Source organism: Monodelphis domestica, chromosome 1 (assembly GCF_027887165.1).
Source record: "Monodelphis domestica isolate mMonDom1 chromosome 1, mMonDom1.pri, whole genome shotgun sequence".
Taxonomy (NCBI): domain Eukaryota; kingdom Metazoa; phylum Chordata; class Mammalia; order Didelphimorphia; family Didelphidae; genus Monodelphis; species Monodelphis domestica.
The window spans coordinates 290508950-290526579 of NC_077227.1; the positions used below are offsets into that span (position 1 = coordinate 290508950).

The 17630-nt window shown below is 34.0% G+C and overlaps 1 protein-coding gene and 1 long non-coding RNA gene across 7 annotated transcripts in view; one reads left to right on the plus strand and one right to left on the minus strand.

The window, feature by feature from the left end:
• Positions 1–14318, plus strand: part of LOC103095401 (uncharacterized) — a 49239-nt gene extending 34921 nt beyond the window's left edge. For 2 of the 3 annotated variants that reach the window (XR_008915024.1, XR_008915025.1), the window contains exons 3-4: positions 7789–7881; positions 11325–14318. This is a non-coding gene — a long non-coding RNA (uncharacterized LOC103095401). The remainder of the gene's footprint in view (positions 1–7788; positions 7882–11324) is intronic. The other variant, XR_001628119.2, reaches the window with a different exon arrangement.
• Positions 1–17630, minus strand: part of BRMS1L (BRMS1 like transcriptional repressor) — a 211102-nt gene that overhangs the window by 2155 nt on the left and 191317 nt on the right. For 3 of the 4 annotated variants that reach the window (XM_056811028.1, XM_007473251.3, XM_007473250.3), the window contains 3 exons: positions 4223–4287; positions 3285–3324; positions 822–969 (listed from right to left, as the gene is read on the minus strand). In XM_056811028.1, coding sequence (XP_056667006.1) covers positions 822–969; positions 3285–3324; positions 4223–4287 — 253 coding nt within the window. The remainder of the gene's footprint in view (positions 1–821; positions 970–3284; positions 3325–4222; positions 4288–17630) is intronic. The other variant, XM_001363322.4, reaches the window with a different exon arrangement.

Consider the following 17630-nt stretch of genomic DNA (forward strand, 5'->3'; position numbering starts at 1 on the left):
ACCATGTTATACACCATATCATGGAACTTCCTCAAGTATTTTGATAGTAACTACTGACATTTTTTATGTGTCAGTGTCAAATATCTATGATTTCTCCCTCTACCTTCAAGTAGATTGCAATTCATAGTTCTTTACATCACAACTTTAGGTCTTAAAAGAGTTACTAGAGGCTCAGAGACTTAAGGAGATTCATTTTTGTTGCATAGTTATAAAGTGTCACAAGTCAAATTTGAACTCAGGTCTTCCTAACTCCATATCTAATACTTACTTTATACACTACACCTTGCTGACTTTTCAGCATCTTCATAGGTATAGAAAAATAAATTAATTTGAATATTGTGCCTCTGTTCACATCTTTTTCATGGTGATACTAAAAAGCACACAGAATTAGGCAATAAGATTTTAAAATGTTATTAGTTATACTAATTTTTTAACTTTTTGATTATTAACTATAATTGGCCCAGAATTTTCTAAAACAAAAGTACACAACCACCAATGGGGTGATGATGGAACATCATGAAAACTTGTCATAAGTCAGTTTAGATATATTATACTAAACCAGAAAAACAATACCAGTCCATGCAATACTAGCACTTCCTTACATTTATTAATGTTTAATTATTTGTCTACATAATGTTGATATATGCATTGTTAATTTATTTTTAACTGCTTATCTGTGTGTCCATACACATTTACAGGTACTCAAATGTGTGTTCTTAGAAATGACAAATTATAATATTGTGAATGTCTAAGGGATTCTTGACTACAGGTAGTATGAAATGGAAAAATAAGAGATTCTTTTCTTAAAGTATTTGTTTTACCTTGTAGGGCATTCATCTTTCTTATCAATACATATCGTTTGTCCACGAATATACCATTCACCATCATAATATAGTCGTCCCTCTTCAGACTTAGCACTGTGCAGGTGTTTTTCCAATTTCACAGGTGCTAAAGGGATCAGTTGAAAAACTGTTATATTAATAAAACATTGTCAGATTAATAAAAGTGTCAGAATATTAAGCATTAATTTTCAAACAGTATATGCACTAACTTGTTCATCCTTACATAAACACATTGTGTTAGAATATTCATTTATATCTTCTGTAGCTATTTCTACAATTCTTTACAGTATGGATACCTAAGAAAAAAATTTGAAACTTTTTCTAAGTTTTCTAGTACCAATTTATTTAGTTTTAACAATGAACAAAAAATAAACTATGTGCCAAGAAGAAGAGAATGAAAACAAAGGATTCTTTACCTACTTATAAGTGCAAATTAGAAAGCAAAATTCAAATACTGTGGCTGTCATCACTGGAACCATAATCCATTTCTTTTGAATTGTGAAAACAGAACTAAATTATGATAACTACAATATCACCATGTTATCAAATAATAAATATCTCTTAAATTTCAAGGGGTAGAATTTAAAGCAGCAAGGTCTGATTCAGAAAACAAGGTGTTATGTTGGGAGTTTCCACTTCCAAAATCTAGAATATGGTCTAGCAATAAACTCTTCAGAGGCTACTTAATAATCCTGTTGGATTGTCAAAGGCATGCAGTGACAGACAATTCCCCAAAACTCCACACTGAGGCTTATAATATTATAAGGATATAAGTGAATAAATAGTTTCCAGGTTGACCATACCAGAAGATCAAATTAACCAGTAGTTGCTGGGCAAATACTAAGCTATAAGAAGAGCTTAAGCTAAATAACAGTATACATACAATACAGCACTATTTTCATTTCAAACACCAATTGCTTTATTAATATGAATGATAACTCCATGGAATCCCTTTTTCACTTGGTACTAACAGTCTTCATGAGTTGTGATAAAAAAAAATTCATGACTCCAGGGTTAACTTTCTGATATCAAGCAATGACAAATATAGGGTCATCTCTAAATCCCAGTGTAAGTCATATTTAATAAGGAAGGGGCACTACACTTCTTTTTAATTGACTTTAAAGTTTCCAAAATTTTATAGGTAATATTTTTTCTTTAACTTTAATCTCTTCTCAGAGGAAACTGAGCAGACAATTAAAGAGAAGAAAGAAGTCAGAAAATTATATTGCAAATGGGAAATTGTTTTCAATGATAGCTCAAATTCATCTTTTAAAAAATATAACACTTGGACCAGCTGGGTAGGTTCAAATCTGGACTCCAATACATCCTAGCTGTGTGACCTTGGGCAAGTCACTTAACCTCCATTGCCTAGCCCTTACTGTTCTTCTGCCTTGGAATCAATATACAGTATTGGTTCTAAGACAAAAGGTAAGGTTTTTAAAAAAAAAAAACACTTTTTCATGGGATGCTATCTGGTTTTAAAATTTGCAACAACATAGTCTCAAAAGAATTATAGTTTCTAGGGATAAGCTACATTCCAGTAGTATGGTACAGCTTGAAAAAAAAAAACTGGATTTTCAGTCAGCTGACCTAGGTTCAAATCCTGGCAATTACTACTACTGTGCTGAGAAAATCATTAAAATTCTCTAAGCATCAGTTTTGTCATCTGTGAAATGAAAATAGTAGACTACATGATTTCTAAAATCACATTAACTTTTATCAACTTATGATCCTAATAAAAGGCAAAAGGAATATCTTTTTTTAAAATATATGATTGGAAAAGTAGAAGGGCCAACATTTGTAGCAAGAAGGATAATGGAGAGATAACTCATAACTGGTAACAAAATGTAAAAAAAAAAATGGAGGTCAAATCTTCAAGGTCAAGTAATACATTGGCGGTATGGGAATGGATAGAAAAAACTTTAAATCAGTAGAGAGAATATTCAAAGTGGATGAGCTCACACATATATGAAAAATCAATTACTTAATAAATTTATTCTAAGAAGAATTTCTGGCCATATATTCACAGACCAATAATCGTAAATTATTCAAATCTACATCTTCTCTGTAACATAACTGGTATTCCTCTCAAAAGTGTATATCATTTCAGGAAATTATAGAGTTTTATGCTTACTATAGTTCCCTTTGAGGATGAACTAGAGGAAAAGCTGCTTAATTCTCTGAGCTGTTTTTGATTAGTTGCTACAATGAGTAATGATGATATAATAACTAAGATGGTTGTCTCCCTTACATTATATCTAAGATCTTGACATTTTATACCCATAGAGAACAAATTGGGGGTGGGGAGGGAGAATATGTCATTGGTATGGTTCCACCAAATAAACTAGACTCAATGGTAGAGAAATTGCTTGGTGTACAATAATGATTCTATCAACCCTAATGGAAGAAGATTGTGTGTATAACAGAAATGGAGTGACTTACGTTCTGGTTTTACTCTGTGTGGACCAAGTGTAGCCATTGCCTTAAGGAGAAAAGAAAAAAGAAATTTAGTTATCTGAAAACACTTTAAAAGTCATTTATAAAAAAAAATGAATGTAAACTGATTGAGAGTCAATTTATTCAAGATATTTTTCCTTTCACCTACTATTTATCTATAATACTGAATACTCAGCAACAATGAAAAGATAAATTATAAAATCAAGTGTTTTTTCAATTTCCAATAACAAAAATATTCTTTTATAAAAATATTTTTAACTTAATATTACAAACTTCTCTTTGGAAGGAAAAAGGAAATCCAAAATTAGTAATTTTTAAATTCCCAAAATGTTTGAGTACTTTCTAAACTTTGGAATGGTCTAAGCCTGTCTTGATGAATCTATTACATGTGTCCCAGAGGGGGTTGCTCCCCTCTCCCTCTTCACCACACCTGAAGACATCTCTCACATCACTCTCCCTCTGTCCAGCAATCCAGTGGAAGTGCTCCCTCCCTCCCCTGTCTAGGATAACACAGGGGACTCATACACAGCATGAAAGTTGTAGTTTGGGCACTTAGTCTCTAAAAGATTCACCATAACTGGTCTAGGCATAGTATTTTTCTTTTGTTTTAAAACTAAAAGAAGAAGGAATACATCATTTTAAATGTATAAACTCCTATAATTCCAGACTGTATAATCAAGTTTCATTTATGTTAGGTTTGATCCCTCTGCCAAGGTATCAGTAGTAAGAAATAGTATGAAAGATGCATTTAAGGGTGTGCAAATGAATGATATTAGTAATTTCCTTTGGCATAAAAATGATAGGAATCATAATGAGATTAATAATATATACAGGTCCTTCCAGTTTACAGTTCTTAGTTACTCTTATATGTCTGAAAGTAATATTGCAATATCCATATGAGGTTATGTAAATGAAAATCTTACCTTTCTAATAGTTGTCCAGTCTTCAAGAATATCTAGATCTTGTAACATATAGACTATATAGGGACGTTGAAAAGTTAAGTACAATTTTGTTATGTGGTGAGAATAACACTCATTCATCATACTTATATTTTTTAAATTTCAAATTCATTCATCATACTTACATTTTTTTAATTTCAAAAATGGCACTGTGAGACTACCAAGTAAGGTGATTACTTGAATAGAGGTAAGTAAATAACTTCTTCATATCTACTCCAATAAAAATCTAAAAAATCAACTGATACCTATAAAAAGATCATGAAATCCAGTGAGAAACTGTAATTAGTGACTTTATCCTCCCCCACCACATCAGAACAAAAATTTGGACAGAAACTTAAGAGCAACAGGAAAGAGGCCTAACAAAAAAATTAAGCAGCTGAGGTCAAACAAACTACAGAGCAAATTACAGCATTGCAAAGACTGCTCAATCCATTGTTCCCTGTCCCAAACCTAAAAATGACAAGTGTTGGTTTAGACCAAACAGGGAACTTAAAAAGTAGAGAAAATTGGGGCAGAGGGTACAATATTTTGCTATACTAAACCTGAAGGAAAAGGCACTATAATTCAGTTTGGGTCAATCTTATCTCCCCAGAAACTACTTGGGGCAAAGACTGAAGTTAATAAAAAAATAAATTTCCTAATAAACCCCAGTGTTGCCGTCCAACCATAGGGGTAAGCCCACCATCAAAAGGAGAGAAGTTAAAACTGAGAAACAAGAGAATATAAGGGAAAAAGACTAAATCTACCAAAGATTTCAACACGGGGAAATAAATTAAAAAATAGCTCAACCAAGGGAAGATGAATACTAAAACATGCCAAAAAATTTAAAATTTAGTAAATTAATAGTATAAGACAAAAGAAACTGAATCAACATCATATAAAACTGTAGGGAGTCAAGGGGTTAAATTCCCCTGACCTCTTAATCTTAATCTTAAGAGAAGAAGTTATAAGAGAACAAATCTCAAAACTAAGACCTTGACAGCAGAAATAATGATCCCAATAAAAATTAGAGTCCATAATGACAAGACTCTCCAAAAAAAGCCAAAGACACAATAAAAGATTTATAATATAAAGTCTAAAAAAATCAATAACATTAAAAGTACACATTTACAAAAGTAAAAGCTGCTTAGAGGGGATGCAAAACATCTTGAAGATCCAAGAAGATTATAAAGTATCTAAAAATATGAACTCTATTATGTAGAAAGTAAGAGAAAAAAACGTCCAAAAAAAAAAGCCTGTCCAACTTCTGCGCGCGCGCACACACACACACATCAATTCAAAAATCTATAGATTACCTTGGGGGAGGTTTGGAGGTAGGGAGCAGTGGAGAAGTTCTTAACATTCCAAGACATACAGTGGTTAAATTTTAAAATTCCAATAATACAACAAATTATTTAAACAAGAAGAAATAAACTTGACATATAAAAGTCAGAACACAAAACTATTCTATATCCACTAGAAACTATAAAAGAAAATAGAATATATTCCAAACAAAAAGATGTAACTGAAAATGACTGCCAACATGAATCAAGTGATTCATTGTGTTAACTAATGTTAATCAAGAAAAAAAGATCTTCATTAAAAGAGAGGTATTTGGAGGCAGCTGGCTTGCTCAGTGGATTGAGAGCCAGGCATAGACATGGGAGGTCTTAGTTTCAAATCTGGTCTCAGCCACTTCCTAGCTGTGTGACCCTGTACAAGTCACTTAATGCCTTGCCTAGCCCTTAGCACTCTTCTGCCTTGGAACCATTATATAGTATTGTACAGTGAGATGAAAACAGATTATTCAATTTGCAAATACCTCAAATAAATAAAGAAATTAAAGAAATATAACCACCAAGGAAAGAATAAGTAATGAGACAAGTTACCTCATTATTATAGAATATTTAAAAAAAATAAAGACCCCCTACTGAGTTAAAGGGGAAAAAAAAGATTATCAAGAGATTTCTTTTAAGGTTTCATAAAGATGACCATAGAATGCAACAAAGAAACAAACTCAAAACAAGAAAGAAAATCTTGAAAGTTAAAGGTGACATAGCTGAAATGGAAACCAAAAAACTACCTAATTGATAAAATTAAAGACTGCTTCTATGAAAAGACAAAAATCATTGATTTGGTCAAGATAATTTGGTCAAGATGAAAAGAGCAGAAAATATTGACAAAAAAGTAAACAATAGCAATAGCAAAATAACAGCAAAATCAGAAGAAATAATAAAGAATTATGAGAACCTAATATGAAGTTATATGCCATCAAAATTAAGAACACAAAAGAAATTAAAAATCACCTGCACAAATATAAAATATTTAAAATGATACATTAAATAGAGATCTTAAATAATACAATCTCATAAAATAAAAGGGAACTAGCTGTAAATAGATAAAGCAAAGAAAAAAATTTCTGGTCTAAATGGATTCACAAAAAAACTATCAAATTAAAAAAAACAATATTATCTAAAAATATATACCTCTTCGAATGTTGTTCTTAAATCTCTCTCTTTCCCACAATTTGGGGGTGGGGGGATGAAACCTATGTAACAAATGTGCCAATTCCTATAGTGGTCACATCTAAAAAAAAAAAATACAAGTCTCATTCTGACTTTCATTACCTTTCTGTCAGGAAGTGGGTAGTGAACTTTATCACTGATCTATAATTATCTTCTTCATTTTATTGCTCAAGGTTCTCAAGGTTTTAAAAGTTGCTTACTTTTTGAAGTGTATTGGAATTATATAAACCGCTCTCCTTGTTCTGCTCACTTCACTCTATAGTGTGCCTATAAGTACATATCAGCCTTCCAAGGTGTAGCAGTCCACAGTTGTGTTTACTCTAGTGAGATAATTAAGCTGAAAAGTTGGTCTTAGCAGAGCACATTCTCTGTCCTGCGCATGGCCAGTAAGGCACCGAACTTTGATTCCAACTAGTTCAGGCGCAAACTCAGGTTTCTTTGTTCTCACCAGGCTGTGAAAAGGCCATAGTATGCCCTTATCTTATGACAACTTACCTTTCTACCAATGATAATCTGCTATGTCTTTAATTAATATGTATTATGTATCTTTGCATATGGAAATCAATAAAAGACAAGCTCACCGACCCAGCCCAGCTTTTACCCATTCATCTCTCTTCCTTACTACTATCTTTCTTTCTCTCTCTCTTAGAGCTGGCCTATGGCTGTGCTCAGCACCTTTGTTTCTCTAACCCCTATCATTAAGCCATAACAGTCCGTGCTAAAAGCACAGGTTTAAGGAATGTGGCTTGTCTCTATTGATCTCTAAGCTTATTTCTGATGCCCGTGATGTTGTGTTATGGTCTTCTCACTGTCTCATGTATCTATGAAGTGGAAGGCCAGAGCTAAAGTCTGTGGGCTCAATTTACATATCTGGTGTCTAGTTCTCTCTCTTGCCATCTCTCTGGCTTCAGATTCTGATCCCCCAGAGAGATAAACTTCTATCTTTCGTCCTGTGTGAGGGCTGATGGCCAGTCCCTCCCACATTTGATGCCCAACCTGGGTTCCTACCCTTCCTTTCTAACACAGACGTTTACAAGGAGCACTCTGGAAAATTGGAGGAAGATAAAGGATGAAGGACTGAAGCCCGAAAGTGTTTCCCTTTTGGAGTGACCTACCGGGGTAAGATTTCAGTCAGGGATGGGACAGAATTCTTCATCTTAACCTTGCTATCTCAGATTGTTAATGTCGTTAATTGAGAATAGCGAGAATAAGGTCTCAAAAACCAATCTCAAGGCATTACTTAAAATGATTCGAAAAGCTTATACCGACTTTCCACCTATGGGAGTTTTAAGTGTTGACGAGTGGGACCCCATTGGTCAGAAACTAAAAAAATACAAGAGAGAGGGTCACCGGATCGGACATGGCGTTCATGTCCGATTCATGGGCGTTCATAAGAATGCGTTCAGTTGCTCTATCTATCCTAACTTCTGATTCCATAGAAAAGGAACCCTGGCAAACCCCGGACTCAAAGGGACAGGCTTTAGAAATCAGCACTTCTGAGGCTTCAGCAAAGGCTGGAAGCAGGAACAATCAAAAGCTGCCCACAGCTCTGAAAAATCCCTCAGATGAGATTGAAACAAAGAGCAATTTAAAACCTTAGAAATTTCCTCTCCTCTATCTCTGCTAAGGAATGCCACTTCCCTCCCCCACCTCTGGATCAGGGGTCAGCAGTGCAATACTCTGCTGTAGCCACCCCTCCCCAACCTGGATCTCCTGGGGCTACAAAGCCTATATGGCACAGGAAAAATCGGAAAAAGGATAGGAGGATGTCTCAGCTTACCCAGTCATATTTCTTTAATATGGCAGGAGAGAATTTTAGATAAATCTATTGAAATACTGCCTTAAACCGGGGGCACCAGCTCACTTCTCGAGTTTCTGCTCCCAAACTCTTTTCCTACCTAATTACTAACACAATCTATTTTCTACGCATATCCCCTCCCCCCAATGCCAGCTCACTGCAGGAGAGGGCAACTCCATCACCCTGCTTGATTTCGTCTTTTTCCTTTCTAATAAAATATTTAAGGCAGTATAACAATAGTGTTAGAAGAAATAAACAGGTAAAAAGGCTTCTCCAACAGGAATTAAGAGTTAATTGGGAACGTGCAAAGTCAAATTTACTGTGCCCTAAAATGTACAGATCCAGGCTTCTAAACAAATGCAAAACTGTCAGTATGCTAATCAAGTTCTTCTAGCCAAAGGATAAAAGGCTAGATAAAACAAACAGAACAGAATCTAGTGCAAAATAATTCTTATCAATTGCATATGTTTATTACAAAAGAGTTCTTACCTAAACATTGCTTATTTCAAAAGTTATGCAAGGAAAAAGCCAAAAATCATAAAGAAAACTCATGTTCCATAACTCTGTGTTATCCATCAGAAGTTATCTGGCAAAGGTAAATTTGGAAGGTTTAATAGCCAATTGTTACAAGGAAGGTAAATGCAATTCACCTTGAAAGGCAGACCACATGTTTGCTGTGACTCAAACAAAAGATCCAAAAACTTTTTCTAATAAAACCACAGGTCTCAGCAAAATTAGTAAATCAAGATAATAATCCTGAGTTATTTTAACATTCAGAAAAGCCCAGTTTGAAAAGAATTTTGTGATTCTGTAGTCCGACAGAGCAAATGGCTTTTTATCAGCAAACCCCTCCACTACGTTAGCATATCAAAAAGGGATCTAGGAAGCCCTTTGTTTGAAGTTCTGCCAGAGACTCCAGGCAAGCTAGTGTATAAAAACAAGAGGAAAAATCTGACTTTAAAAAGATAGTTACAACAGGATGAAATTACAGTGAAGTAAAATTTAAAAATTAAATTGTTCTAATTTAGATTGGACATGGTAAAATTATAAAGGAATGTCTGATTATATTTCTTGATAGAGATAGTTAAAAAGTTAAAAAATCTTTATCTGACTTTTGGCATATGCTACAGAATATCAGGACAAGAGATGTTTTCTCTGCAATGAAATTTTAACTGTAAATTAACCACCAAGGTACAAACAGGATTTTTTAAGGTTTTAGCTTAGATATGAAGCTGCATGTATTTTTTTTAAGCCACGTGGCTTACCTCTAAACATAAGGTGATTTAGCCAACTAGAGGGCAGCATTCCTGCAACTGAAGTTACAAACTTTTATCACAAACAGTGAATATTATCAAATGGCAAATTATTACTAGGTGTACTTGCTTCTATGACAAGCATGAATTAGTGTATGCTTTAAAGAAATTTCTAATACATTCAAATTTTAAATATGTGGGAATTATTAAAAATTTCTCAAGCAGGACATAAGAGCAACAAGATAAAAATTTGGCAGAGATTAGTTAAAACACCTGAATGCAGTTAAGAAACTTTACATAAGATGTATTAATACAACTGTATCCAGAAAGCAAATTATTTATAATTAATATAGCTTCAATTATAAAAATGAGACACTCCCAGCAGAGTGGACACATGATTGGAAGGATTCAATCTGTTAACCAGTAGTTAATTATCAAAGTTATTAAGTAATTTATTAACCAGTAAAATGATTTATTAGTGATTTTAAATGGGCAATACTGCCACTCACTCAAATTACAGATATTGAAGCTGATCATTATATTAACATAAGACCTGTGATAGGAATACAAATTTAAATGTTACTCACACAATGTGATCTATTTTTGTAGTGAAATTTTACAAAGTTGGTAGATGAAATTAATAATTCTAGTCACACCATCAAAATCTGTTCAGTTATGAATTTAACTATTATAGTTTAGAAATAATAACACCTGTACAACCGCTTGATAATGCTGTGCATACTTTTACAGCATAAGACAATACTATAATGTTAATGATTGCACAATATAAATGTTTGCAAAAAGCAAAAATTGTATGCAGATAGACAAATGCTTAGGATCACAACACAACTTGATAAAATCATACGTGATTTATGGTATGATGTTTTTATGATTATTGGTTCGAAAAAGCAAATATTAAGCATCTGTGTATGCTGTATTACAAAGTCAAGAGTAAAACATTTTCAAAGGCAAATGGATGTGAGGCCTCTGTGTTTTGACAAGCAGATCTTAACACTGCTCCAGCAGAGGGCCAGATCTATTGTACATCTATATCCTGTACAAGCAGGTGAAAATTGCTTACCAGTGAAAAATGTTGTGGATTATTTTCACCTCTGAAAGATATCCACTTCACATTGTGGAACAAAGGATGCATTCCAACATGCTCCTGAGATAAAAAGTTAAACACTAAAAGATGATGGGTGATAGTTACTCTCCTGATTTATGGCATTAAGTTCAAATGAAGAAGTGAGCAAAGTGTTTACAAATCTTGTAAATAATTGTGCACAGTTGTCTATTCCAAACATTTTGGGATAGCAGTGCTTTTAACAGCAATACATGGGCTGAATTGGATAGCTCATGACTTATAGGCAAGCTATGGCAAAAAGAGCTCAAAGGAATTTATAAGCCCCAAGGTTCAAAAACTGAAGGTATATATGTTCAGTTACTTTCTAACTTTATAAGACCCAATGAGGCTTTCATTTGGGGTCGAGATTTTCTGTCTATTTTCTCAGATATGTGAAGTCCATGGAGGATGACAGAAAGCATCCGATGGCAAGAAAATCTGCCCAGAAAAAGGACAGACTGCAGAGCTTTCTGGCACAGGACACCAGGAAAAAACAGCAAATGAGCTGGGAAGATCATCACTGCCCTATAGGCAGGTCTGATGCAATATCCACACAAATGTACTGGTATGAAAAACAATTTGCCTACAGAAGAATATCGTTAAGTCACTTACAGATATTCTGTTCTACAAAAATATGGGTATTTGTTATAAGATCAAACTTTATCACATACCTGAAAATTTCAAATGGTATTGGTACAATAGGTAACTTACAATTATTTTATTGGAATTGTTCCACGTTACCCAAATATGATCAAATATCAAATGGTACAATTGGGAAGGTTATGACAGTACAATAAATACTGTCCAATTGCAGCACAAACTGTTGTTCTTATCCAAAATGTACATATGAGTATTGTCTTGAAGGGTCCATTATATTTTCAAACAACAGTATGTCTTTATTAGAATCAGACTTATCTAAAAGTCAATTTTGTTAGCTATGGCATTTCAACTTTCATAAGAAAGAAGGGTGGATATGGTATCACTAACCATCTATCTCTCCCACACCCTAAAACGAATAGAAGTTAAAACTATGCAATAACAGTTTGACTATAATGTTAAAGATTACATTGTATGATATATCTGAAATGGATTGAATATCAACAAGAAATTAAGACTGTAAGGGACCCAAGGGGATGATAACGTTGGGTCGAGGTCTTGTTTGTATGTTTACAGATAGTGGAAACATCTGGTCACCCACAAAGCACATAATGCCAGCCAACACGAGACCAGGAAGAGAAGTAGACGAACGCTGTTGACAAGAGCTAACTACACACTAGCCACAATCCAGGCATGCTGGAAGGACACTTCACTGGTGACTAATATCACTCCAGAAGACTGACATGACACTATTAGTAACATTTGCTATTAGGATACTGATGGACACTTGCCATGCTGAAATCCATTGATATATGGTACCCAAACCAATAGCAAGTATGTTAACTCAGAAGGTCTAAACCACACTTGTGGCTGTCTAACACACCAGATAAATCTCACACTCCAGAGTCTTTATTATGGAATCGAAACAAAATAGCTACAATTGTTTAGATACTAATGTATACCTTGCATTTTGTATGTCTATGATACTGTCAAAAGAAATTTATTTTGTATGCATTGTAAAACTACTTATTGTATTGTGAGAAGTGCTATTATCAACAAGGGTATAGACATTGGTATGACTCTCTAAAGAGTAGGAGATAGAAAATTTTCATTCATAGCATAGATCTAATACCTCTGACAACAAAAAATGGGGTGCTAAGCAGAAAATGCTGCACAGACATGTTTAATGGACAGATGATCCTGATGTTACTCTCAAAAAAGGATGAGAGATCAGGCAAAATACACTCTGAAATCTTTAATCAGGAACCTAAGTTATTGAAAAAGATCATTTACATCCATGCAAAGATTATGTTCCTGGCAATACCTAAGTGGAAGAGATTATTACACACATACATGGGGCAAGGGCAAAGTATAATCTAAGTTTCCCTTTTTTGGAGTATGTATTGAAAATATGATACAATAGGCACGGGTAAGCTTGTAGAAAAAGCACATTGAATATTATACATTAACAACTAGGAAAGAAAAAGCTACATCAAATTCTATAAGTACAAGAACCTGTAGAAATTGCTTCTACATGAAAAACAACTTAAGCTTCTATTTACCCAAACATTGGTTTGGTGGAATGAATTTTGCAAACATTGGTAAAGTTACATGCTTGGTTATCGTATTGATGGGTTTATTTAGACAAGCAGAAATTTAAATAAGGATGAGATAAGAAATATGCAGCCAGAACTTGAAATGTCACTTCATTATCATCATCCTGGGTATTTAAACTACAAATCAGAATGTAATGTGTATGGGAATATTGGTATTTGTTATAAATTTCACAATAATTGTTGTATTAATGTTTTTACAAAGATTTTAATGGTTGAAAAATTATGCTCATGTACAAGGCGAATTTTGGTCAATTTAGATTAGGAATTAGAAATCATTTGGAATGAAAATTCTGATATTACATATTGGCTCAGCTTCAACCACACCACATAAACAGTGAGCCAAGAGTTTAAAATTTGGTATTAATTTTGGGATCATGTTCCCAGAATCATTTTCTCTGATTATTTGGTACATGATATACATGATCCTCCAGAATTGTTCAGAGAGGATGTTTTTCTTTGAAGGGATCTCTCCCAACAAACAAAAAAAAGGGAGAAGAATCTTAAAGATATCAGTATTTTCACTTTTTAGAACACTTTTGATTCACTTTCTATTATTCAATCTTGATTTTTCTTTTGTACAACTGTTGCCAAAATTTTTAGTACATGGAAAGTACAATTAACACTCTGATCCTGGATTACAAAGGTACAAGAATTTTACTGTTACAGGCATCCGAAAGTATGAGACTACAAGAACCTGACAGTATTTGTTAAATTTCAAATGACTATTCTGGAAAGTGGAGTCTGATTGCACGTAAAGGGAATCATAATGAGTGTCTCTTCATGAAACAGACAGCCATAGCCACACGCAGATGCATATTCCATGTGAGATGGATGTTTAAAGTTGGGGATGCTGGGACGTGGTGTTCTGATGCTCTCATCCACTGGTCATTCTGGCATTGAACTTCCAACCAGTTTCCTATGTGGCAGGCATCTGGAAGAGCACGTACGGATCCCTAAGATGCAGAATCAGTACGAGAGAAAGGAAGGATTTATCCTTCGTCTCCAGAGGCAGTCTTTTTGTTAACTGTTGTAAGATCTGACAACTTCTTACAGTCATGGTTTGTGAAGGGTGGCATGATTGTCTAATGCACCTGTCCTGTGAACCATAAAATTTCTACCTCATCTAACCAGGATCATTGCAGTGAAAATTATTTTCTTAATGTTTTTAGTATTACTACAAAAGTTACTTTTATTTTTGATAAGATAAGAAAATCACTTTTACCTTTTAGATTGAGCACTAAATCAGTTTTTGCTGATAGTCACACTTGAGTTTTATATCTAAGTTTTATAATCTGATTTGATCTTCACTCTTGAATCAAGATATGATTATGCACCACATTTATATCTGTAAAAGCTATAATCTTGCTACACTTTTATTATTGTACTCCTTTGTTTTTATGTTAAACAAAAAGGGGGAGATGTAGCAGTCCACAGTTGTGTTTACTCTAGAGAAATAATTAAGCCGTTAAGTTGGTCTTAGCAGAGCACATTCTCTGTCCTGTGCATGGCCAGTAAGGCACTGAACTTTGATCCCAACTAGTTTAGGCGCGAACTCAGGTTTCTTTGTTCTCACCAGGTTGTGAAAAGTCTATGCCCTTATCTTATGACAATTTACCTTTCTACCAATGATAATCTGCTATGTCTTTAATTAATATGTATTATGTATCTTTGCATATGGAAATCAATAAAAGACGAGCTCACAGACCTAGCCCAGCTTTTACCCACTCATCTCTCTTCCTTACTCTCTTTCTTTCTCTCTCTCTTAGAGCTGGCCTTTGGCCGTGCTCAGCACCTTTGTTTCTCTAACCCCTATCATTAAGCCATAACAGTCCGTGCTAAAAGCACACTTTTGATTCACTTTAATCTCTAAGCATATTTCTGATGCCCATGATGTTGTGTTATGGTCTTCTCACTGTCTCATGTATCTATGAAGTGGAAGGCCGGAGCTAAAGTCTGTGGGCTCAATTTACGTATCTGGTGTCTGGTTCTCTCTCTTGCCATCTCTCTGGCTTCAGATTCTGATCCCCCAGAGAGATAAACTTCTATCTTTCCTCCTGTGTGAGGGCTGATGGCCAGTCCCTCCCACACAAGGTTCCACTGAACCTGTACCATCTATCTTTTCTGGGCTCAAGGCATCCCATTATATATTTATACCTCTCCATAATTTATTTCACCATTCCCCCAAATAATGGCTGCCTTCTTATTTTTCAGTTCCTTGCTACTACAAAAAACAACAACAACAACAACAAAGAAAAAAACTAGCTGTTATAAATATTTTTTTTTGTTTATGTCTTCTCTTCCTCTTTTCTTGATTAATTCAGGGTTAGTACAAAAATTATTTTCAAGAAAACTGAGAAACAAAGCACTCAAAACTCCTTTTCAGACCATTGTAAACAGAGACTGATACATTGTGGCACAATCAAACACAACAGACTTCTCTACTAGCAGCAATGCAATGATCCAGGGCAATCCAGAGAAATTTATGAGAAAGAACGCTATCTACATCCAGAGCAAGAACTGTGGGAGTAGAAATGCAGAAGAAAAACATATGTTTGATCACATGATTCAATGGGGATATGATTAGGATGTTGATATTAAAAGATCACCCTGTTGCAAATATGAATAACATGGAAATAGGTTTTGAACAATGATACACGTATAACCCAGTGGAATTGTTGTCAGTTCTGGGAGGGGGGAGATAAGAGAGGTGGGGAAAATCATGAATCATGTAACCATGAAGAAATATTCTAATTAAATAAGAAAAATTTTAAAACAATTAAAGCTCCTTTTATAGAACAAATATATTTCTAATATCTAAACCAGGAAAGGATAAAAAAAATAACTACAAACCCCTATTATTACTGAGTATTGATTCAAAAATGTTAAATAAAATCCTGGAAAAAAGAAAAAAGCAGTATATCCAATAAAATATTCATCATGATCAAGTTGTATTCATATCAGAGATGCAAGTATAATTCAATGCTAGGAAAAACATCAAGATAATTAATTACATTAAAAACAAAAATATCCAAAAACCACATAATTATCCCAATAGATGCAGAAAAAGCCCTTTTATAAATACTGCACTTGCTTTACTAAAAACACTATAAAGTACAGGCATGGGAGTATATTTTAATATAATTTTTAAAAAGGATTTAAAACCAAAAACAAGCATTATATGTGATAGTGATAAATGCATTCCCAGTGAATGTTTTTCTAGTAAAACAAAAGTGCCAATGTGAATCCAGTAAATATCACTGGATATTGGTCTTGAAATTCTGTTAACAAAATGAAAGAATTTAATGGCATAAAGATAGGTGATAAACCATCTTTATGGGCCGATAACATGATTGTTGCTTTGAATGTCCTAGGGAATAAAGTTTCAGGCTATTTTAGCTGTCCTTTTTTTTGCTCCTTCTACTGATTTCTCTGGCTCCCTTTCAGTTCCAACTAAAATCTCACCTTCTACATGAGGCCTTCCCTAAACCTTCATAATGCATCAAGGATAAAATTGAAGTGGTTGACTGTGGGAAGGAGGAAGAGGGAAAGGAAAGGTAAAGCTTATTATCTTCTCCTCCCCCCTTTTTTGGTCCCAACTTTTAGTCATAGCTCATTAACTACCCATAGTCAAAGTCATATGACTTAGTACTTAGTACTTCCTATGTCACTTTAGTTTGAGTAGAAGTTTTACAAGCAGACTTCAATTTGACATAATAAAAAAACCTTATAATTATTAAAGAGTTGTTTAAATGGAAATAAGATACCTTGATTAATAATGGAGTTTCTTATCAAAAGAAATCTTTAAGTAGGTAGATGGTGGATAAAATTTTATATAGAACTGGACTAAACGATCTTAGTCCTTTCCACCTCTAACAATTTATTACTTCCTTTGGTAAAATAGGTATGATGCCTAGTCATAGGGTATTATATGTACCCAAAGAGATAATGTATGCAAAAACAGAGTTGATTTTTCTATTCGTCAAAGCATTGCTTTTCAACAATATCATGTCTTAGGTAAACCATGAGAAGAAAACTACTAATTAGGAGTGGATAGAGAACTGTCCTCAGCATCAGAACTGACTTTAAGTTTTCTCTCACATATAAACTGGCTCATGTAACCCTGGAAAGATAGTTAAGTTTCTTCGTGTCCCAGGCAGCTCTCTTATAAATTGCAGAGAAGATGTCAATTGACATTAGTGGAGGCATGTTTAGACACTGTACTAAGCACTGAATCTACAAAGAAAGGTAAAAATTGCCCTTGCCTTCAGGGGTCACAGTCTGAGTGGAAAAACATGTTGATAATAGAGTACATAAAAGTTTAAATGAATAATGAGTAAATGAAAATTAATCTCAAAGGACAGGTAGGTGGCTCAATGAAGAGAGTGTTGGGACTGAAGTAATCCATTATGTCAGAGAACTTATCATACCCAATGTCAAACTACATTAAGAAAAGTTACTAAGAAGTTTCAAAGACCAGAAAT